Here is a 23,680-nt window from a genome sequence, read left to right as displayed (position 1 = left end):
AATCCGTGTTGAAGTGGCCTTCATTTTATCAGTTTAGTTTGTCTTGGCCATTCACAGGGTGCTCTGTGTTGGCTGCTTGTGAGTGGTGATGTCAAATCTAAACTTCCGCCTCTCATGCACATCCACTATTAACTAGAGGAATTGGACTCCTGACAAATGCAGATTCCTGTGACACAAAAATCCAAGGTGTTTGCTGGTGCTAGGGTCCAGTGGCTCTGGCTGCACAAGAGTTTCCATTCTATACCTCAGCTTTATAACTCTTTTTTTTCCAAACTCATTCCTTTTGGACTGATTTTCCCTTCCAGCTTATCTGCTGCCAAAAGTGGATTTCTTTTTTGGAAAGTTGGAGCAAGGGCAGCTTGCTAGTTTTGGAAGATGAGAGTACTAGTCCTTATGAAAATATGGGGGTTTTTGGTTTTTAAATTAAAATATGTGGAAGCAGAGAGTTAAATGTTCTGGAAGACAAGTTTGGGAGGTAGAAAGAAAGCCTTGATTTTGATATTGAGCTATGGTCTACTGAAAATCCTAAGCTATGAGTTTGTTTTTCTCTCATCCTAAGCTCAGACATTATGGCAGAGGGGGTATCTGCCCTGTAGGAGTGATATTTGAGAAAACAGCAAATAACATCTGGCTTGATTCTCCCCCTCTGCTCTGCTCTGGTGGGACCCCATCAGGAAGACATGGATCTGCTGGAGCAAGTCTGGAGGAGGCCATGGAGATACTTCAAGGGCTGGAGCCCCTCTGCTCTGCAGCCAGGCTGGGAGAGCTGGGGGTGCTCACCTGGAGAAGAGAAGGCTCTGGGGACACCTCAGAGCCCCTGCCAGTGCCTAAAGGGGCTCCAGGAGAGCTGGAGAGGGACTGGGGACAAGAGATGGAGTGACAGCACAAGGGGGAATGGCTTCCCACTGCCAGAGAGCAGGGATAGATGGGATATTGGGAAAAAATTGTTCCCTGTGAGGGTGGCAAGGCCCTGGCACAGAGTGCCCAGAGAAACTGTGGCTGCCCCTGGGTCCCTGGAATGTCCAAAGCCAGGTTGGACAGGGCTTGGAGCAACCTGGGATAGTGGAAGGTGTCCCTGTCCTTGGCAGAGGGTGGAACGAGGTGATCTTTAAGGTCCCTTCCCACCCAAACCATCCTGTGATTATATTGTTCTATAAAACAAAAATAACTGCTGTTACTACATTTTTAAATATTATTTCTATTTTATTCCTCTGTCCTAAGCATTCCTAACATTAAGTATGTTTATTCTTCTGATAAAGCAAAAAATAGAGATATCTTTTTGAGGCAAGAACTTTCAGCTGGGAATGGTTGTTCCTGTTTGATGTTGTCTTAGCACTGCGAGGGTTTTGGGGTTTGGTTTGGGGTTTCTCTTGCCACACAGGGCTCTCCATGCCATTACTGGCTGTCAGGATACCTGCTGGCACTTGCACAGCTGAGGGAACTTTTAAAGCTTGATCTCACTATAGAAATCAACTTGAAATTAATGTATTCTACCAACCAGACTTATAATGATGACTTGTTATAATTATCTACAGTACAGTTAGAGCAGGGTCACTGAGGAAAACTGTTGTTAGCTGCCTATTTAGTTCTTTTACCCCATTTTTTCTTCTTTTTCCTTATGTGAAATAACTCACAAATATCAGTAGTCATTGTCTTGGCAGAAAATAAAGAGTAATTGAGAAGTTTGGAATGGAAAGTATGCCATGTTGTGGATTTGTATTGAAAGCAGGACCTTTATGAAACGCATTCATGCAACTACTTGTCCTGATGTCAAAATTACAGTAATTAAGAAATTACTTCAAATATTTTGCTTTGTGCTGCTTTTATGCAAATTAAACAATGGCATGGAGCTGCCCACTGTTTTACTTTCATTTCTGTCTACTTCAAATGTTCAGCTCTTAGGAAAGATGGTTATAAATGTAACAAACAACTTGAGAAACCAAATAGTTCTAGGAGGAGTTTTCCCAAAGAATTTGAAGCATAATAATAAAATATTGTGTTCTGTCCCAAGCTTTTGAACCCCATTTTAATTTTAAAATAAAATTAATACTGTTCTTTCAAACTGTGACATTTATCCTTTGAAGGATGTAAATACTGATCTTAAACTGGGGTTTTTCTTAGCTTTTCACTGTAAATAACACCGAAAATTACAGTTGGTAGCACAAGTAAAATTATTTTACACTTTTAACATTTGGCTGGTACTTTTATAATTTACTTGGTTGCCAAGTGCTTCCAGTTCCAACTATCTAAATTTCTTCATCTCCAGTTTCTCTTGAAGGAGTGTGAACTTGACAGTGGAAGGGGAGAAGTGCCAGGAATCTGTGCCATAAAACCTCTTTTTCTGGGGGGAGGTGAAGACAGCTAGGTTGTCTTCAGGCACAGAACTAGATGGAGCCGGAGACATGACTCAGTTGAAAAGGAAGAAAGCTGTGTATTAGAATCCTGCTGGGATAATTGTAATGCCTGTATGGAGCTAGCCCTGCACACAGATTCCTTGATCAGTGCAGCACAGTTTGGCTGTAAAACTTGTCTGATTGTTAGCAGGCATCTTTCAGGAGTTAATCCAAGTGTATCAGTTCTAACAAAAGGTGGTTGGATCCAGAATTGTTTTTTGTTTCACAAATAAGAAATCAGGTTCTTGGGTCATAGGACACATCCTGTTCAGAGGCTTCTAAAGGTTTGTAGATTTGTCCATGAAAAGGCAAGGTGCATGCCCCATTTTCTGCACATGAGATTGGTCAGGGTGTTGCTGCCTCCCCACAAACATTGCTGGCTGAAAAGTGTTCCCTCCTGTGGGGCCTGGGAAAAGGAGGTGTACAATTACAGATGTGTGGGTATGGACCTTAAAAAACAAGGGTCCTACTATATTTGAGGATATTTTCTTCTGTTACTATTTGAAGATTTTTGCACAAGTCCATTGAGGAGTGACTTAGGGAGCTTGAGGAACAACTGAGGGAGCTGGGGATGCTCAGCCTGGAGAAAAGGAGGCTCAGAGGTGACCTTATCATTCTCTACAACTTCCTGAAAGGTGGTTGTAGCCAGGTGGGGTTGGGCTCTTTCTCCAGGCAGCACTGACAGAACCAGAGGACGCAGCCTTGAGCTGTGCCAAGGGAAATTTAGGTTGGATATTAGGAAAGAGTTTTTCACAGAAAGGGTGATAAAGTTCTGGAATGGCTGCCTGGGGAGGTGCTGGAGTCACCATCCCTGGATGTGTTAACAAAGCCTGGATGTGGCACTGGATTTAGTTGAGGTGTTGGGGCTGGGTTGGACTCGATGGTCTTTAAGATCTCTTCCAACCCAGTCATTCTGTGAATTCTGGGAATAGAAAGAAATCTGTTTCAATTAAAAAGTAAAAAACTTGATTTCCTAAATTAATTTCTCCAGGCGTAAATGTCTCCTGTAGCAGAGTCTATAATGCATGGGAAATGTGCAGGGAGACAGCAGAGAAATAATGGAAATAATGTAATTGTCTGGAGATGTGGCTTGCCATTGCCTTATCATTCCTTATTTCATTGTCACCATTTAAGAACCAAAACCCATACCCACAGAGTCTTCTGTCAGCACAGATTTTGGCTGAAAAAGTTCAACTGTATTCTTACCAAGGAAATGCCTTTTAAACATCAGGAGACCTATTCAGAAAGAGATGAGTACTCATATTCATGTGCCATGTCAGCACTCAGCCTGGCATCTCTGTACCATCTGCAGTCACTGAGAACTGCATAATTTCTCCTGACTTGCAGTTTTATTTAGGGGTTTCAGCATTAGTGGCCTGAGCCAGTGCGGTACCAAGAAACTTTTTGAATGACTTGTGTTTGCACCTGATGAATTCACCTGACTGAAGCTGTGGTTGCTCTTACAGGTACCATGGGTGGTGAAAGCCTGAGTGAGAGATGCAAACCCATCTTGTGTCATTCTCTGTCCTGCTTCTGTGCTTTTCTCTGAGGTTATAGGGTTTGATTCAGTCAGCTTTTCTCACACCACTGCAGATACCAAAGCTATTTCAGATTTGCAGCACTGCAGGGCTGTTCAGACTTTTTCTCAATGAAATTTTAGGGGTTTTTAAAGTGTTACAGAGGCATTTGCAGAGTTCTAAAAACACTGACAGTTTATATCTTTTTCCTGTAAGAGGCAATTACTTTTGAATTTTTTATGCACCTCAGTCATGTGAAACTATTTCCCCAACGTTCCCCTTGGTTTTTATCTTTTAAGCCTAAAATAGCACATTGTTAGTCTCAGATATTTTTCATTTGCATTGTATTGAATTATTCTAATTCTATTTTGGCTTTAAAGTGAAGAAGGGTAGATTTAGATGAAATGTTGAGAAGAAATCCTACCCTGGGAGGGTGGGGAGGCCCTGGCACGGGGTTCCCAGAGAAGCTGTGGTTGTCCCTGGATCCCTGGAAGTGTCCAAGGTCGGGTTGGATGTGACTTGGAGCAACCTGGGAAATTCCCTGCCCATGGCAGGGGGTGGAACAGGATGGGTTTTAAGGTCCCTTCCTGCCCAAATCATCCTGTGATTCAGTGATAATTTATTATAATGCCTAATATTTTTAAAGTAGGTACTATTCTGAGTGTGTAGAGCCATTACAGAACTCTGTGCCTGCTTTGAGGGGAAAGTCACAGAGTCTTTCATCACTGGACTTTTCAAAATGAACATCAGAACCACTGGCTGGCTGCCAGTGTGTTTTGCTGGATAACCCAGAATGGTGCCACACCCTGTCACCACAGCTGGGGGATGCTTCGTGACCCAAGGTGGAGCTTGGTGGCCATGCAACTCCTGCTGCACCCTGCTAGGTTTGTGTGTTGCTGGAATGGGCTGTGACAGCCTTTTGGATTCTTTCCTGAGTGGTGCAGGTGGGCTGATGTGTGGGTTCAGAAATGCTGGTTTTCTCCTGGCGCCTGCTGCAGTGAGAGATGCTGAGAGCAAGCTGGGTGATTGAAGCAGCAGCCCCGAGTGGCGCTGGTTAGGGTGTGCTGTGGTGTCGGAACTCAAAATGTCCCTCAGACATTTTCAGAGGTTCCAGGCCTTGGTCAGAAGCATTTTAGACCCTGGCAAACAGCAGAAAACAGCTGTGATTTTGAGTTTGAACCATGGAATGAATTACCAACTTTAAAGGTGGAACAAGCAGTCACAGAGGGTTAGATGGTATAGTAAAAGTAGTCACAAATTAGAGGGTAAAATTTTTTAGTATTGTACAGGGGGGTTTTAACACCTGTACAGGGGGGTTTTACTTTGTACAGGGGGGTCAGGAGTTCTAAGATGGAGGAAAGTGGGCCTGAACCTGTTCTTCCTCCTTCTTCTTCCTTACCTCCATGTTCTTGGTGATGTTGGCATTTTTCTATTGGTTTAGGCTGGGGACACACTGTTCAACGTAGATGATAGATATTGGCACATTATTGTAAATATAGCACACGTAATTTCTGGTATATAATGTTTGTACCATCCCACTGAGGGGCAGAGCCCCGCACACTGCCCTGCAGGACAGACCTGCGGCAGGGCAGCAGAACATGTTATAGATAAGCAAAAATAAACAACCTTGAAAACAGCACAGACAAACTATAGCTTCTTCTTTGGCAACGGGGCAGAAAGACAGAGACTTTCTACAATCTCGGAATCACCAACACCCACAGATTCCGACACTGTGGAAGTCTCCTGTTCTCTCCTGTGTTGCTGTAGCTGCTTTCTGTTTGTGGCTTTGCCCCTAACCTGGCTCTCAGAAAGGGTTAGTGAGTGAGTTTCTTGAGGGAGAGATTCACTGAAAGGATTCCGCAGCCAGCGTGGTGCGAGGAGGTTTGGTTGGGTTCCCGCTGTCCGCAGGCATTTCGAGCCTGGCTGGTGCAAAGGCTGTGTGTGGCCTGGGGTTCCTGCTGTGGGGAGGAGTGAGGGGTCTGTGTGGAGCAGGGATTTGGCAGCTCCTGCTCCAGGCCACAGCACTCAGCTACACAAACAAACGCGTGGGTTTATTGAGGGAGCCGCAAATAGCCCGCAGCTGGTCTGCTCAGCTTTCTGCTGACCCTGCTGTGAGCAGGAGACTCCGTGTAGGTGACCTCCAGTGGCCCCTTTCAACTTCAGTTCCTCTGGTTCTGTGAAGGATTTTTGTATGGAGTCCTGTATATTAGATGTTTGTGTGTTAAAGTGACAAGAACAATGTGAAAAATATTTGTGATATTTTTCTCCAGTTTATAAAGATGCCATTTGTTTTTGCTGTAAACTTATTCTTGTTTATTGTTATTAATCTCACTGTAACTTTTTTTATTACTTCCTTAGTCAAAATGTTACGGCCAGACGTTATTGACAGAAGTTTACAAGCATCTGAATTTGATTGAATCAGACTACTTTGGAATTGAGTTCCAGAATATCCAGTCATATTGGGTGCGTACAGTTCCCTGACAAATCTGGCATAATAAAAAGGCTGTGTGAATGCAGTTCCTTGAGCGACAAAAATTTCTCAGTCTGCTGCAGTTTCCTGTAGTTTCCTGTGGGATTATCTCTTGGATTCTTGTAAATCTGTTTCACTTAGCAGAATGACAAGAGGAATCAGAAGAAGAAGGGAGGAATCAGATCCTGCTTCTTTTTATGTTTCAGAAATTGTATAAAGCAGTTAAATAGCTGCTGATGTTCCCACTTACAGGGACAGAAATAAAACCCTCTTTTCCTCTGAAAGGAGAAACATGAACTCAAAGTGTCCTCTGCAGAGAACTTATAAAATCAAATTATGGTGTTTAATTTTGGTAGTGTTCATATTTATCCTCAGTTAATTCAGTCTTCAATTAATTTTCCTGAAGAGCCATTACAAACCTCTTTCTAATCAACACAAACCTCAGCAAGCACACGGGCCTGCAAGCTTTTTAAATCGTTGATCTAGATCAATGCTGACACCTTTAAGCCTCCTAGTCACTTATCCTGTATCTTGCAAAAAGGACAGTGTGGCTTCTAAACTGGAAAATGTTCCCCAAAATTTCTTTTCATTTTGATTTCTTTTGTGTTTTTTGAACCTTTTTTTAATTACTTTTTTTTAGATTTATGAGAATATGACTGAGAACATAGGGAATGCTAATGGCACTAAACCATGCTGCTCTTGAGCTGAGGAAATACACTAAAGCTTGTTTAGTTTCTGTTGCTTGTGCATGGTGTCCAAACTGTTCCTGCAGCTAATAAGGTTCTTAAAATCCTCAGCTGTCTCACAAACAGAGCAGTAACTAGTAAGGACCAAATATAACTGTCTTCTAACAATTTTCTGTTTGGAAGAGTGGGGAAAATAACAGGTTGAGCTTCCAGAATATTTTACATTACCTTTATGGATGCTCCTTTTACTAGAACAATAGTATTTCTTTTAAAATGTGCTTGTCAAAAAAGAGAAAAAATGGTGGGAAGTTGATATTGAGTCAAGAGCCTTAAGTAGGTAGGTAAGAGTGACAGAAATAGCACGGAAGGGAAAAAACCATTGGACCTTTTCATGTTCTGTAGATTTTCTGTAATTCTGCAGCCTGGCTCCTGTCAGGCTGTGGATTTTGGCATGACTCCTGCACTCTTGGTACTGGGGCTCTGCTTTTACTGACTTGACTCTTCTTCTGTCCAGATGAGCTTTAAGCACAGATCAGTGGCTTTTGTATTGGTGCATGAGGAATGTCAATTCAAATAGATAAATACACTTTTTGTAGAGCAAAGGAATTACTGCATTGAGGAAGAAATGCTACTCATAAATTACTGCTTAATTTGAATTTACTTTTGATGTTTTCATATTATATTAAATAAGAATGTAAGTTTGTAATTTTTTTCTCTTAAATTTCAGATTTGGCTGGAACCTATGAAACCTGTTATTAAACAAGTACGGAGTAAGTAGTTTTAAAAAAAGGAAGTTTTCCTTAATTTGCATCTTCTTTATGTGGGTTGCTTTCACAATTACTACTTGATTTACTGGTTATGCTTCCCTGTAAAATACACATGGCAAGGGTGATAGTGATTCCTGCTGGGGCATGCTAACCTGACATTTTAATGGGTTCTGTGTGGTGGGTGGAATGGAAACTTCCTGCGGGTAGGGTTCTTTCTCTGATAAATATCTGGATAGGTTGGCTCAGCTGGTGTTGTAGTGAAGTGAAATACAACACTTGCTGTGTTAAGCTTTTGGAAGTTGTGTTGTCATACCGTGGGAAGAAAAAGGAACATTTCGGCTGATTCCCATGGCAGCTCTTTCCACATGCTCAGGAGCAGCTGCCCTGGAGGAGCAGAGGTGGGGATCTCCCACCTGAGTGCTAGCTGCAATGTCAGAGTCTCTGCCTCAGCTGTGAAGTGTGGTCTTGTCTCTATACCACCTAAAAAGTGTTAATGTGAGAGGCACTTTAAAGGCCTAAAACAGTTGAGGAATGCAGGTTGTTGCTTGGTTCTTCAGATGTTGAAAGATTAGATCCAGCTTTTTGTTTTTTTCTTTGTAGAACACAGTTAAGCAATTTGTTTGTTTTGTGGTTCTGATTGTAGAGGCTTTGTGAAGGAGCAAGACCAGGAGGGTGTGGTGGATTCCTACTCCTTTCCAAATCTTGATTGAAATATGTTGAAAATGAGTACTGGGAAGTAGTTTTTAGCTACTCTTCTGTTTAAAAATACAGAATCATCAATTTTAGCTAGTTTTCTAACTTTAAGGTAATGATTTTTGACTTTTGTCAACACTGTTTTTTAAGCAGAAGAGCCAAATTATCTATAAAATAAGGCTCCTTTGGGAGAGTACAGAATTTTTTCACTCTATTTTCCCTGCCAAAATGTTGTTGGGAGTGCTGTCTTTTTATATCCTCCTGGCTAGAAGGAATTATGTCCCAGTCAAAAGATCAGGTGGATCTACAGTGCTGCTTGGTTACTCCTGTATCCTTTCCTATACTACATAAATTGTGGTATAAACTTGACCTTAGACCAAAGATAGTGTTCCCTGATGATAAAAATACAGTTCTAAAATGGTCTAAAATAATGGGGACATACTAAGATTTATGGCAGCTTTACAGTCTGCCACCCATGTTGTGGTGCCAGTGAAATGGAAAGATTTATTTAATTTTTTTTGTTAATATTATTCTGTAAGAGATACCAGTCTGTTGTCTGGCAAATGTTCGTGTTCTGAAATCAATTTTAAATTGACTGAAATGTCCTATTTTCTATATATTGTGTGGGGTTTTTTTTGGTTGTTGGTTTTTTTTTGTTTTGTTTTGTTTTGGTTTTTTTGTTTTGGTTTTTTTTGTTCTTTTTTTTAATGTAGAATATAATGATTTTGAAGTTAAATTCTAACTTTTAGTTCAGCAGCAGGGGAACACGTATGGGCTTTAAGGTCATCTTGCTCAGACTTGTTGGTTGATGTTGCTGGTGATTGCTGTGTACCTGCAGATAGGCACTTCTGAATCTTTGACATCCTCTCTAAAAACAGAAGTTTTTGGATTGCTCCCAGTTAATTTTGGCTTCGTGACATCCATTGAACTTTGTGTGATAAGGTTTGGAATTTAAAAATTAATTTCAAATGAATGCAGTCAGTTTTACTATTGAATCACTCCAGATAGGAAGGAGTTTGGATCCAGATTTTCAGCCTCCTAACAGACACACAGTATCAGGTTGACATTTGGGTACCTTCTCTGAGATGCTGCTATTTGATATAATACAGTGTTGTATCCACCATTCCTGCCTGGATAATTTTTCCTCACATCCTTTTTATTTCTTTCTTTTGCTCAGACTTGGCTTCTTAAAATAAATTATGCATCTTGGTTAAGACTGGGCAAGTGTTTCTTTCCCTAATTTGAGTGGAACTTATTCATAGAGGAAAGGCAAGACTGGCTAAACAAAGAGAGGAGGGTTGTGCTACAGAGGCAAATATGTAGTATTATGTTTTTAATTTCTTATATTTATTATCATTTGATGTAAGTGATGCTTGAAACATTTCCAAAATCGCTCCCACATTGATACTTCCACTTGACTGACATCAGTAATGTGCAGGACTGTTCTTAACCTTGTGAAGGTCTTCCAGAGGCTCAGAGTATTTTCAGAAATTTGATGTAAAGTTTTGGTCTTTTAACTGGAATCATTGAAACTATTTATTTTCCTCACTTGATCTACAGTCTAGAACTGTAGGATCCTTAGTCTCTGCCAAATGTGGGCTTTCTGTGTCATTAAAGGGTGCTATTTCCACCCTCCTTTCATTTCTAGATACTACATTGTAATTAGGATATGGATTTTAGTTTTTTTGGTTTTTTGTTTTTCACCAAAGCTTTGGTAATTCTGGAATTGGAGGCTGGGAGCTGCTCTTGTCACAGCTGTGATAGTTTGTGAGTTCTCCCAGCTACTTGTCAAAAAGCAAAGTTTGCTATTCTCTCATTAGCAAAGGAGAGGACGAGTGAAGGAATGTTTGGCCTGTGGGCATCAGATATTCCAGAAGAGAAATCAGTGTACTTTGGGGCTGATGGGGTTAAACTGGACTTTGTTAAGCTTTGAGAGATCCTGGTGCTTAGAATAAATTAAAGCAGGCTGCTTGTGCTCCAACAAGTTTGATTTATTTTTAATTTGGGTAAGTTTACTTTGAAACAGCAGTGGCACAGAGAGTCCCTGGGGGCACTGCCTGGCTCTGGTCCAGAGGGTGCCTGTGGACATCAGGTGGATGCTCAGCAGGCTCCTGGAAGCACAGCCTGGCCAGTGCTTTGCCTGCCTCTGGAATGCTTGGCCTCATTTGCTTTAAGGCAGGAAAAACAATGGGGAAACAGTGCTGCATGGGGTGAGAGACTGTTGTACCCTGTAGTAATTCCTTCAGAAATCAGGGGAAACAGGGATTGTGGTTCCACAGGCTGAGTTGTGATGCTGGAACTCTTAATTTAGAGCACTATGGACTGCTGCCAATAGTGATCCAGGATTCTCTTTAATTTTTAAAATTAAATTAGTTTTCTGGAAATGGGAAGTAATGTGTATTACCAGGCATGCTGGGAGCAGGCTGCAAGCACCCTTTTATCTGCATGGGGTGCTAGCTGGGTCTGCTGGTAACAGTCTTGGTGGTAGGGGATGGGTGTTGGGAGCCTGTGGGATGTGTCTCCCTTCTGCGACCCTGTCCCTGGGTCACCTCTGATGGTTTTTTATGCAGCCAAGCAGCTGCTTTAGAGTATTACAGATTTCACATTGCATGAAACTTTTTCCAGCATTCAGCCTGCAGACTCACCTTGTCAGTGGTATCCAAGTTCCTCTGGAAAACAGCTGCTTTATCTCACTTGACATGAACAATCTACACCAGAGCCTACTGTGGTTAGCTGGGATTTGAAATCTGGCTAGAATTTCTCTTTGTTGTTTCTCTGCCTGTTGGCAAACAGAATATGCATGTGTTTATGAAGAGCATAGGGTGCTTTTGTGAAATGACCAACTTTTCTTCTAGGACCAAAGACTACAATGCTTCGTCTGGCTGTAAAGTTCTTTCCTCCTGACCCAGGTCAGCTGCAAGAGGAATATACCAGGTAAAGTATTTTTAGAACTATTGGACATGCTTCATGTACTGAATTAATAGAACAGGAAGGCAGCACAGCTGCTTCCAAGCAAAACTGTGTGAAAGAGCACTTACAGTAAATGTTAGAGTTTCAGCAGACGTGTTGGCAGATGAATGGTATCAGAAAAATTACTTTTCAAAACAGAAAGCAGCACAGATGTGGGCTTTCCAGCATCATGTGGTCAAGGGAGTCAGGGTATACAGAAAATACTGACATTTATAAACACTGTCTATAAAAATAAATATAAAATAATCAGTACATATTTTAATAAGTGATTGAAACTTCCAAACATACTTTGCACTTGCAAACACACTTTGCTGTTCACAGTTTTAACTGTGCTCACCACAGGTTATTTTGGGGGGTTGCTAATGGATCTGTGGTCAGTTAAGCAGTCCTATCCACCTGCTAGCACCTGGGGACCTGGTTTGAAGTCTGCCTCTAACAAGGACATTACCCAGATGTTGGTGTTTAAAGAGCTTATTTAGTGCTTTTCACAGTTTCACTACTTTTAATTGGAATTCCTCGTAGGTTCCTCATTATCCTTCAGATGTGTTTAAGAACAAACCAGCATGACAACTGTTGTGATTGTCTCTTGTAAGGAGAAATACTATCTAAATATTTCCTTTGCACCAGGTTTTTTTGTATTAACTGCTGTTTCATATAGGAAATTCATTAGGAATACAGCTTTTCAGAGCAGGAACTGTATTTTGCCCATTTATTGATTATTTATGGGCTGCACTTAGAGCATCTGGGTAGTCAATGATGCTGTCAATGATACTATATTCTTTATTGTGAGTGTACTAAAAAGACTGAGAGCTCATCAGAAAGCAGAATATACTTTTTGAGAAACCTTTAATACATACTTACAGTATTTAAAAACTTTAAAAAAACCTATCACTCAAAATGTATAATTTTTTGTATATTTTACTTCAGGAATAAATTTTTAAAATAAACTCTTCTTTAAAAAAAATCTTATTGCTATCTCTTAGGATGTAATTCAGTAACGAAAAAGGATCAGTCAGTCAGTTTGAAGGTTTATAGTAGTGAGTTGTTGCCTGTTTATTGGAGTCCTTACTGTATCTCCTTCCAAGTAAAAGGAACAGCATACAGTTTTCTGTTAAACTGAAATTATTACTCTTTAACAACTGAATGAGAAATATTTTAGTTGAACTAATATAGCAGTATAAGAAAAGTAAATTGAACTTCTTACTGTCTTTGTAGGCTGCTAATATAGTTCTGGAAAATATAGCTGCTGAGTAGATTAGTTGAGTGCTAACAGAAATGCTTATCAGTTTTCCTAACAAAATACTGGAATCAGTGATGTTCTTTCATTTTTTTTTTTTTTTCTAATGGATAAGATCATTTGAAGTGTTCTTTCTTTCCAGCTAAAAATGACAGCTGCTGTTACTGCACAGATGAAGCCTGCTTAAAACATAGTTTTCCTTCTGCTTCCTTGTTCCTGTGAGTCTTTTGGTGCTGATAAATTGCACTGGAGCAGTCACAGGTTATTTTGGTTTGATTTGACACTCCTTGGTAGCCAGGCTGTTGTGTTGTTCTTTGGAGAGCAGAAGGATCAGGAGATGCTGATTCTATAAGCTCCTGCTCAGTTCTGTTATCCTTTCATGTCTCAGGATGGTCTGTGTAACTCCAAGCCTTGTACCTCTCCTGCAGGTACCTGTTTGCATTGCAAATCAAGAGGGACCTGGCAGAGGAGAGGCTGACCTGCAGTGACAACACGGCTGCTCTGCTGGTCTCCCACCTGCTGCAGTGTGAGTATCCCAGCTGGGCTGGGATAGTGCCAGTGCTAACCCACATTAAATCACACATAGAAGCTTTTGGTAACTAAAAGAAGTCTCTTTCTCACAGTATGTCCTTCTCCACACACTGTAAATATGATGGTTTTCAACCCTCTGATGGTCATCAGGGCTGGTGTGGGGAGGAACAGCTGGGGCTTATGTATGAGGTAAATTTGGCTTCAGAGGGGTAGTACAAAACCAGCACCTTGCTGTTTCCCTGTCTCTGCAAGCTCTGTTGCTGGCACTCCACATCTTCCAGACAGCTGTTCCCACTGGTCTAGGTGCTCCCTTGGCTTCACTTCTCACTTTCCTTGTGCCTGGGAGGAAATGGCTGTACAGGAACTGGGCTGAAATACAGCTAAGAACCATGCTGGAACAGGTTCTGCAGTGGGGCTGTCAGCAGCTTTCCTCCTTGCTTGGACTGAAAATGGAAATGGGAAGCAATTTATTTGGAAGCACTCCATGCTGCTGCTGGCTCAGTCTGTACATGCATAAAGACCTAAAATGTGGCCTTGGAGACACAGAGGTTGGAAACCTTGAGTGAGTTCAGACACCAAATTGCTGGAGCAGCAGCTGAAGTGTTCACAGGTCTGCAACCTGACCTGCAGGCAGGACAGGGCCTTTGGGGGCTCTTTGCTGGCTGATCAATAATGCTTCTTCACATATGCACTGCTAGGTAGTTATTGGTTGTCTAATTTTGCAATGCAATATAATAATACAGTTATAATAGTATTACTTGTGGTGACTTTATTGGAAGTGCAAAGCTGTCTTGTGTGTGTGCCATCAGTGAGTGACACCATTAAAACCTGCTCATGATTTTCCAGCACTGTGAGAGAATCTCATCATCAGGCCTTGCTTAGCCTGATTCTGCTCTTCTGGAAAGTGGGCTGTGAGAAATAACAGGCTTATTTTCAGCAGAAATTATTTTACAAGAGTGCCTTTCAGTACTTTTTACTCCTTCTTTTATGTGCTGGCTGGACTTTAAGCAGGATTTGCGGGTTCTTGTTTAGGACAATCCCATTCCTTTCTCTGATACTAGCTGATGGCAGATGCCCTCAGACACAGAGCAAGCATATAGCAACTCTTCCTTTGCTGCATCCATCCCATAATCACTGCACACACAGCACCACAGACAGACTCTTTATCTGTTTGGTTGCCCTTGTATTTGTCTAATTTTTGAATGTGCTTATATTTTTGGCATCCTTCCACAGAAATGAGCTTCGTAGCTTAGTTTTTGGAAAGTTTTTAGGACAACATACGTACTTTTATCTTTTAAGACCTTTTAATTTTGAATTTAATGTTGCAACTTAATATTTTTTATCAGAAAAAGTAAATTCTTAAAATTTATTTTATTCAACTTGTAATTTTATATGCATTTGCCACATGTTCTGCCTGCCTTGTACTTTTGTATTCTGAGCCAAGGACTTCTGATCGTTTCATGTTATATCAGGTGGAAGTTGTTCTTCACTTCACTTTTTTCTTCTGTAAATCTTCCTAAATTCACAGCATTCCATCTGAAAGACATGGATATGTGAAGGGGAGACCAAAATTCCAGGTGTAACTTGCCATCTTCCTGAGTAGCCTTGTCTATTGCTGTTCTACATATATACAGTAAAAAAATTAATTGAAATATGGTATTCAGTATAAGGTACCTGTAAGGAGGAAACGTTCTGACCACCTCACAGATCTTCTTACATGTCTCACATCTTGCACCCTTAAGGAGTCTAAATTTTCCAGACAATGTTCAAATCCCCAGGAAGTCAGCTTGGGGTAAATGTGAGTTTGGTAAAATGAAGCTGGATACAAAACATCATGCACAACTTTGAAGCACTTAAAGGCTCTTGTGGTCTCTCTAATTCCTTACCAAATATTTTCTATCATTGTTCCTTTTCCATTGTTTCTTCTTACTCTAACATTTTGTTTTCTGTTGTAGCTGAAATAGGAGATTTTGATGAATCAGAAGATCAAGAACACCTTAAAACAAACCGGTATTTGCCAAACCAGGAAAAACTTGAAGGAAAGATCCTGGAGTTCCACAGGAAGCATGTGTAAGTGAGGATTAATGTAAAGCACTGAGGTAACCCTTGGGCAGCAGATGGGCTTGCCTGGGGGAGGTTGAGCAGCTGCATGACAGGATGACATTAAGAGTGTGTGAATTAAACACCATTTACCTTGAACAATAAAGTTTGGTAGCAATAGTTACATAGTCAGGATGGAGTTGTTGGGCAGCAGTTTTTCTCAAGTGATTTTTGCAGTGTGCCTTTAATACTGTCCCAAAGAAAGCTTACATGTAATAATGATTATAGGCAAAATAATTATTCAGAATTTCCATTCTACAAAGTCTAAACTCAGTTTTGCCAGCATATGCAGAGCTCTTGTTTTTGTCTAAGTAATTAGAAATCAATTGCATCATATTCTCTTGCTACACATTAAGTATAAGGGAGATGGAGAAGGATGGAGGGAGTGGGGAAGAAATAACTTCCATCAGAATTCATGCAATACCTTATCTTACAGCTGGGCATTTTTGAAATAAGGGAAGATTATTAGTGACAAAGAAACTCTGCCACGAATATAAAATTAGTTCCAGCATGGAGTCAGGAACTGCAGGAACTTATTTTTCTGTAATTTTCAAGACCTTGAATATTAGGATTTAGCAATTTGAAGTTCTTCTAAAATTTGTGAATGACCACACATGCATTTTATTGTGCATGGTTCTGTGTTTTAATCCAAACCTAGATTTTCCTTGCTATCTGTGGGTGAACTCATGGATTGGTGCTGACTGATTTTCCTTTAAGACAGAACAAAGGCTTTTCAGGGCAGCATCTGTGTTTAAAGACACATCCTATAGTACTGGAAAATTAGTTCCTGAGAATTTCAGTAATTAGCTATTTGCTGTTTATGATCAGTCATTTTAACTTGTACTGAAATTATTGCTAATGATGAAATTTCAGTTTTGTTGATTCTTCATGAAATCATGTGGTTACTTTTTTCTGTTTTTGATCCTTTGAGGTGCTTGTGGAAATGATGAAGAAACAAATGTTTTAAAGTAATTTAAAGTAATTTTGAAGTAAATTAAAATATATGCTAGGATTCTTCACCTTGGGAGAAAGTTGCCAGAATAGGGAAATCATTAATTTCATTTTTTTTCTCTTGTCTGAAGAAAAGTGCTGAAATAATTAGTAATTTCAAAGCAAAGGATAAGGGGGAACATCCTTTTCACAGAACTTGTAGTGACATTTTGATAGTACTGCAAGGTGCTGTGGAGTGTGAAGCTACAAATGGGTCATGCAAGGTTTTAATGACACCATGCAGGGTAGGCTGATGGCTCCCAAATTTGAGGTGAAACGTGGAATTTTTACATCTGAGTACCCCCAGAGCATGGACAGAGCAGCCCAGTGTTACTCACATACCAGGATTCTGTTGAGTTGCTTCTGCTTGTGGGGAATTTTCCTGGTTTGCTTCTCTTGATGGAAAGGTGTGACTGTCTTCTGAGTCAGGGACTGGTAGTTCTGTTTAATAGATTTGAGCTTTTTTTTTTCAAACAAGTTACTTCTAATCATTGGTTACAATAAGGAAAGTTTGTATTTTTGCCTTGTTAGGAAGGTTAATAGGTAAAGATTCCTTGCTTCATAAATGTACTTTTCAAAATTGGTTTAATAAGAATTGCATTTAATACAGCCATATTAAAATGATTGTAAATCTTATTTTAAGGCAGTTTTTTTGGAAGTGTTCAGATTAACAGGTGAGGCATGAAATTAGAAAAGGTTACCTTTGAATGTTAGTGATACCTGAGTACCTTGAAGGCACATTTTAAATTTTCCCTGTGCCTTTGGAAACATTTTTGTTAGAGAGATGTCATTTTGCAAGCACTGCAGTTTTAAAAATGAGCTATGGCTTCCATGGTTTAACCCCAGCTCAGCCCCATGCTGCTGCCGGCTCCCCCTTGGTGGGCTGGGGGAGAGATTTGGAAGGGTGAAAGTGGGAAAATTCACAGCTTGAGATACAGACAGCTTAAATAGGTGAAGTAAGAGCCACACACATGCAAAGCAAAACCAGGAATTCATTCCTTACTTCCCACTGGCAGGCAGGTGTTCAGCCATCCTCAGGAAAGCAGGATCTCATCACAGGTAACAGTGACTTGGGAAAACAAGCACCATCACTCCAAATGTCCTCCCTTCCTCCTGCTTCCCCCAGCTCTGTGTGCTGAGCACGAGGCCATATGGGATGGAATATCCTCGGGGTCAGTTGGGATCAGCTGTCCTGGCTGTGCCCCCTCTCCCAGCCCCTCCCTGGTGGAGCTGTGTGTGGAGCAGAAAAACCCTTGGCTCTGGGTGAGCTTTGCTGGGCAGTAAGGAAAACACCCCTGGGTTATTAACATGTTCCCAGCTCAAACAGAAATCTCAACCTGGTACCAGCTACTGTGAAGAAAATTAACCCCAGCCCAAACTAGCACATACATCCCCTCCCTCTTCCCTTACTCAGGGAATATTGACTACCCTTTCCCATCTTCAGCAGTTGAGGGGGGTTCTGAGTTTTCTCAGTGCAGACACATTTTTCTTCATTTCTGTTCCATGGAGCAGGCAGGAGCAGGGACCTGGGCATTTGGCTTTTTCCACAGTGCAGTTTGACAGACAAAAATGCTTCTCTTTCATATTATCCTGGTGTGTCATATTTTTACTTTATTCATTTATTTTGATTTTTTATTTCCTTTAATTTACCTTTTTATTCCCCCAGTTGCCTTTAGCAGACTAATATTTTTGAGGCCAGGTTGGATGGGGCTTGGAGCAGCCAGGGATAGTGGAAGGTGTCCTTGCCCAAGGCAGGTGTGGGGGACTGGATGATCTTTAAGGTCCCTTCCCACGCAACCCATCCTGTGATTCTGTGATGCTTCCGTTGATGATTTCTTCTGAAAGATTTCTTGTACAAACCAGGTGTCCAGGAAGAGAAACCCATTTCTGGCAGGATGGCTCATCTCCTCCAGATTGTTTCTGTGGCACTTTCTTTCTGCCCATTTTTTTTTTTTTTTCAATTGCTTCAGTGTAGCTATTAGAGGTGGGAGAACGTCATCACCCACATGAAAATAGAACCTGTGTATCCAATCCATTCTGTAAATTGAGAATATTGTAATTGGAAAGATGGCAATTGAATGCTTATTTTCTATTAAACATATTTTTTATTTTACATTTGGAAATACTTTCAAAAAGATTAGGAACATTGTTTCTATACTTTGCAAATGTAGTAATAGTAAACAAGATGAGTTATATTTTTGGTGTAGCACATTAGTTATTGCTTCAGCAAAAGCCTGAATTGGCCTATTTTATTTCTATAGTTTATTAAAAACAAAAGATCTATATTTTGTAGATGGTGCTGTTGCAATTAATTCCTGACACCCAGACACCGAAATACAATGTTTTCTGCCTTCCTGTAAGTAGTAGAATACTTGCTGGGAGGTGAGTGCAGGATTCAACATGACACATTTTGCCTGTGTTCACATGTCTGTGGTTTCTTTGTCTGTGCATACTTAAATCAGGAATGAAGTAGAAGATTTAATAGATTTATATTTACATTTACTGTTATCCCTCACATCCTTTCACAACTTGTTAGCTTAGTTGTCCATGAATTTAAATTCTTTAAATTATGTGTAAATTAAAAAAACCCTAACTTGACACTTAAAGTTCTATATTAATCGCTGGGTTTAAATGCTCTGTAAATCACTTAACACTTGACAGCATTTATTTTGAATCTATTACCATGGGAATATTGTATCACAACCAATATTTTTCTAGCTGGATGGTTGTAAGGAACCTCTGCACTAACACCTCTTGCAGTGACAGCAGTTTTTGCTGGAAATACTGATATTAGTGTGTCATTTATTGACCTGGGGAAGATTAAGTAGATTTATCTGCTTAATGGCTGAACAAAATTAGAGCAGATTGTTTTGGGGCTGGGCTGTGCAGCTAAGCCTGCAGGCAGCATCTGAGGGCAATTTCTGTCACTGCCTCTCTTGGTACCTGTCTGAGGTACAGTCAGAACTGCCTGGCTCTGCTCCCAGCTCCTCCACACCAGGCTCAGCCCTCTCTGCTGGCTACAGGCAGGTTGTGTGCAAGTCAACACTCTGAAAATCGGCTGGTATCTTACTTTGATTTTTTTTTTTTTCTGAGATGTGCTGTGCTTTCGATCATATCTAATGGTACATAAAATAACATTCAGTGGTTCTACATCAGTTACACCAGACTGATCATGAGGAATGTTTAGTGCTACAGAGCTCCCATTTTCTAGTTGCCATTTTTTGGTTTTGCCTTCCTTCCCTTCCAACCCTCCTTCCCAGCCTCAGCACCCTTTTTAAAAGACAAAGCCCTGCTTTCATTCTTAATGTCTCTGTATTCAGAAGAATTATAGTAGGAATTAGCGTGGGTGGGAGTTACACACAGTGCTCTCAGAGTGTAACTCAGGAAGCCCTGGCCAAAAGCAGGATTTATGATCTGCCTCTTTTGTCTCGTATATATTTAATAAATAGGAACCATGGTACTCCAGGTTTTTTGACTCAGTTAAGGAATCTGTGGTGGAAATTAAACAACAGTGAAAGGCAATGTTGAAAGCACTTGCTCCAGTGTTACTCATTTCAGTGAGGAGAAGAGAAATCTGCTTTACCAGTTTGAGCTCTTAGATGTAAGTAGTACACACAGTGGTAACACTGGTAGAAATGCAGCTACAAGACTCTCTCTGTAGTTTGGCATTTCTGTTTCATTTGAAATCAGATTTTTGTGCCCCGTATGTTCTCCCCTTTATATTACATGGTCACATAATACTGACGTTGGGATAAGGTGGATTACAGACTGAGCCTGTAAAGTCAGGAATGTCACTGAATCCCTGCCTTCTGCAGCTGGCAAAATAAATTTGTCATTTCCTGCTGCAGTGTTTTAGATTCTTTGTTTTTCCCTCCAGAATGAACAAGGCAACAGAACACTGCTGAAATGCTGTTGTGTGCATTCAGGTTTATTTTCCCAGGGCATTTTGTGTATGTGTGTGTTTTATACTAAAGAGAATTTTAGTAAGTATAAAAAAATCATTAATCATTGCTTTTTCTAACAGCTTCTATTTTTAAAACTGTAGCATATGAAATAAGTTTCATAATTCTATTCTGCATTGTAGACACAGTTCCTACTCTGGGTTAATATGTGTTGTCATCGTCCCTAGTTTTGTTAAATTCAAATGTAATAATAATTCACTTCAGTGTTCTCTATTTGTATTTTAAATCTATATGGAGCTTAACAACTGTTTGATCTAACACATGACTCTAGGTAGGTAGAAGGAGGTATTTTTAAGGAGTTGACTAGAAAAGCCAGTCAAGGGACCAGGAGAATTTATTTAGTAGTGATGCTGTGGTTGGCACAGCATAGTACACAAAAATAGGTAATGCTAAAAATAGTTTGTCATTTGTTTTAATAAAATGACATGCAGATTTATGGAAGGAAGGCCACTTTCTTCTTGGAAAAAAAGGCTTGTAAAATGTGCTTAGTCTGTGTGTGCAGGAAGTGCAGGAATCTAATCTGGTTTCAGCATTGGTTGTTTGTAAATAGAATAATAATGTTTTAGCACCTGTGTCTCCTCTGTATCATTACATTTATCCTCATGAACTTGCACATGGAAGTAATTTGGTATTTATTATTTCTAATCATTGTCAGTAGTGATGTAGGGGGTCAGTTTATCCAGCTGTGGCTGATGCAGCCTCACTGCTCTGAATGCCCCAGCAGATCCTGTGCTGCTGGTGTTCCACAGAATTCCAGAGTGGTTTGGGATGGAAGGGACCTTAAAGTTAATCTTGCTTTGACCTTCTGCCATGGGCAGGGACACCTTCCACTATCCCAGGTTGCTCCAAGCCCTGTCCAACCCGACCTTGGACACTTCCAGGGATCCAGGGGCAGCCACAGCTTCTCTGGGCACCCTGTGCCAGGGCCTCACCACCCTCACAGGGAAGAATTTCTCCTAATGTAGTCTTAATCTCATCTCTTTTAGTTTAAAACCATTCCCTCATCTCCTGTCATCTTTTGTCCATAGAAAAAGTCCCTTTCTTTTTTAGAAGTCCCTTTCTTTAGGAACTGAAAGGCCAAAATGAAGTCTCTCCAGAGCCTTCTCTTCTCCAGGTGAACACCCCCAACTCTCCCAGCCTGTCTCCAGAGCAGAGGGGCTCCAGCTCTTTGAGCATCTCTGTGCCTTCCTCTGGTCTTGTTTCATCTTATGGAGTGTCCACTTATGCTGGGGACCCCAGATCAACAGCTCTGCAGTGGGGTTTCCTTGGGGTTAGCACAGGAGAAGGTCTCCTGTTTCTCCTGGACCATATTATGCCTAAAACTGGGTAGTAGCATTTTCTTGCAGGGTGTTTGTAGTTCAGAGAGCTACTTGGGTGATATTCTTATGTTTGTGATAAGACTTTTTTGCTTTGTAGTGTAACTGGGGCATGGTCAGCAGCAATAGTTGGACTTGATAATCTTCAATGTCTTTTTCAGCCCTGACGATTTTATGATTCTATGACTGCAAGAACTCCTTCATTTCCACAGCACCATTTGCTCATTCTTGGAGGATCTTTAACTCCTTGTCAGGACCCATGAACTTACAGAGTGTTTTGACTTAACAGGGAAAAGGTCTTGGCAGTACAAGTACCCACTGAAAAAACACTACAATCTAATACACCCCTCTGATGGAAAAAAAAAACAAACAAGGGGGATTGAGGAAATAAAAGAACTGTTTTCATGCAGGAGAGCAGAATGTTAGTGGTTTGATGTCAGCTAACGTGGGGAGCAGTCAGTGAGGGCTGAAATTGTGACAGGTATATGCCAGAGTCTTGAACAATCTCTGTGGTGCTGTTTTGGACCTTGTGCACCCTTACAGAGCAGTTGCTCCTGTCTGTGTACAACTTCCTCTTGTTTTTAGAGTAATTTTGACAGCAGATGAGGTTTCATTTTAAAGATCCTCCTCTGGATTCTTTGGCAGGGAGGGAATTATCCAGCCAATGGCAGGGGGAATGTGTTGCACCTGGTAGTAATAGAGTAATAATTTTGTGGTCCCAAAACCTGATCTGAAAAGGGTAATTCTGTTGCAATATTTGCATTGTTTCTGTTTTGCTGGCAGTGCAACTCTACCAGCTCTCACTTCCTATCTTAGTTAATGCTAATATGTACACAAGCAAGCAGAAGGAGGAGCATTATGGCTTGAATTTGAATTTCTTTGACTTTATAGTTTCTCAGCTGCAAAAGCTCTGAGCTAATTAATATCTTTCTCAGCATCTGTCTTGGGATGCACTTGACATTGGCCATCAGCTGTGTCATTCCAGAACTTTCAGTGTAACACACAACATGGAGTGAAACCACTCAACTAGATGAGACAGAAGATTCTCATTTAGTGCCAGAGTTTAGAGTTAAGCACGCTGGCAGTGTGGTAGAATCAGATTGTTCTTAAAATTTTATTTTTCTTCCTCATTATAGGGGTCAAACTCCTGCTGAATCTGACTTTCAAGTGCTTGAAATTGCCCGGAAACTGGAGATGTATGGCATCAGATTCCACCTTGCCTCTGACCGTGAGGGCACCAAAATCAATCTGGCAGTTTCACACATGGGTGTGCTGGTGTTCCAGGTATGGCAGGGATGGCAGACTGACTGCCCTTTAGCATGTCTTGGAGTAAGTCTCTCATTTTAACATCAGATGTTTCTGATGTCTTGAAAATTTAACATGTTCTATGGTCAAGGAATGTCATTTAAGCCCCCAAAATTCTGTTCGGTGCAGCTTGTTCTTGTACAGAGAGCAGAGCATCAAAACCAAGTGACAGTGAAGCAGAGGGGCTTTGTTTGAAGTTAGGTGTGTGGTGAGAGAAAATCATCAATTCATTTGGAACAGCCCTGGGACAGGTCTGTCATCCTGGAATTTTGGTTTGGTTTCTCTTATTTTAATATTTCGGTGGATTTTTGCTGGGGTATTGTTGCTCTTATTGTATAGGAATGCTGATTGATTGGAGTGATTGGACCAATTAGTGTTACTATGTTTGTTGTATTAAAGAAGCAACTCAGTGCTCAGAATCCTGTTTATGAATGCAATGATAGGGTTTTCCTCTCCCCAAAAGACAGAGGCAGCTGATTTACTGAAATATTTCTTTTTGAGTGCTCAGCTGGGTATTACCTGTTCTTTGGTCACTGTGGGGCAACTTCTTTTGGAGCTGCATCAGCCACTGCAGTCCTGCAATCCCTCTGAGACTGCTTAGTGGCCTCTCTTTTTAAGGAAATATTGTCACCAGAACTAAAAATCCATCTGGATGTGTCCACATACACATCTATATACCCACAACAGAATTTTGCTTGGTACTCTGCTTTTCTGAAACTTTTGCTAACATTTGATCATTCTCA

General features: G+C 40.7%; 1 protein-coding gene across 5 annotated transcripts in view; it reads left to right on the top strand.

The window, feature by feature from the left end:
* Nucleotides 1-23,680, top strand: part of FARP2 (FERM, ARH/RhoGEF and pleckstrin domain protein 2) — a 73,891-nt gene that overhangs the window by 14,297 nt on the left and 35,914 nt on the right. For all 5 annotated transcript variants that reach the window (XR_012057462.1, XR_012057461.1, XM_030280578.4 and 2 more), the window contains exons 3-8: nt 6,269-6,373; nt 7,794-7,836; nt 11,382-11,460; nt 13,162-13,259; nt 15,220-15,334; nt 22,769-22,916. Coding sequence is in view for 3 of the 5 variants with exons in the window: in XM_030280578.4 (XP_030136438.4) it covers nt 6,269-6,373; nt 7,794-7,836; nt 11,382-11,460; nt 13,162-13,259; nt 15,220-15,334; nt 22,769-22,916 (588 nt within the window). In the remaining 2 variants the exon portion in view is untranslated. The remainder of the gene's footprint in view (nt 1-6,268; nt 6,374-7,793; nt 7,837-11,381; nt 11,461-13,161; nt 13,260-15,219; nt 15,335-22,768; nt 22,917-23,680) is intronic.

The sequence above is a fragment of the Taeniopygia guttata genome, chromosome 9 (assembly GCF_048771995.1).
Source record: "Taeniopygia guttata chromosome 9, bTaeGut7.mat, whole genome shotgun sequence".
NCBI lineage: Eukaryota > Metazoa > Chordata > Aves > Passeriformes > Estrildidae > Taeniopygia > Taeniopygia guttata.
The sequence above is the reverse complement of the archived record's forward strand: the minus strand, read 5'-3'. Positions and strand labels throughout refer to the sequence as shown.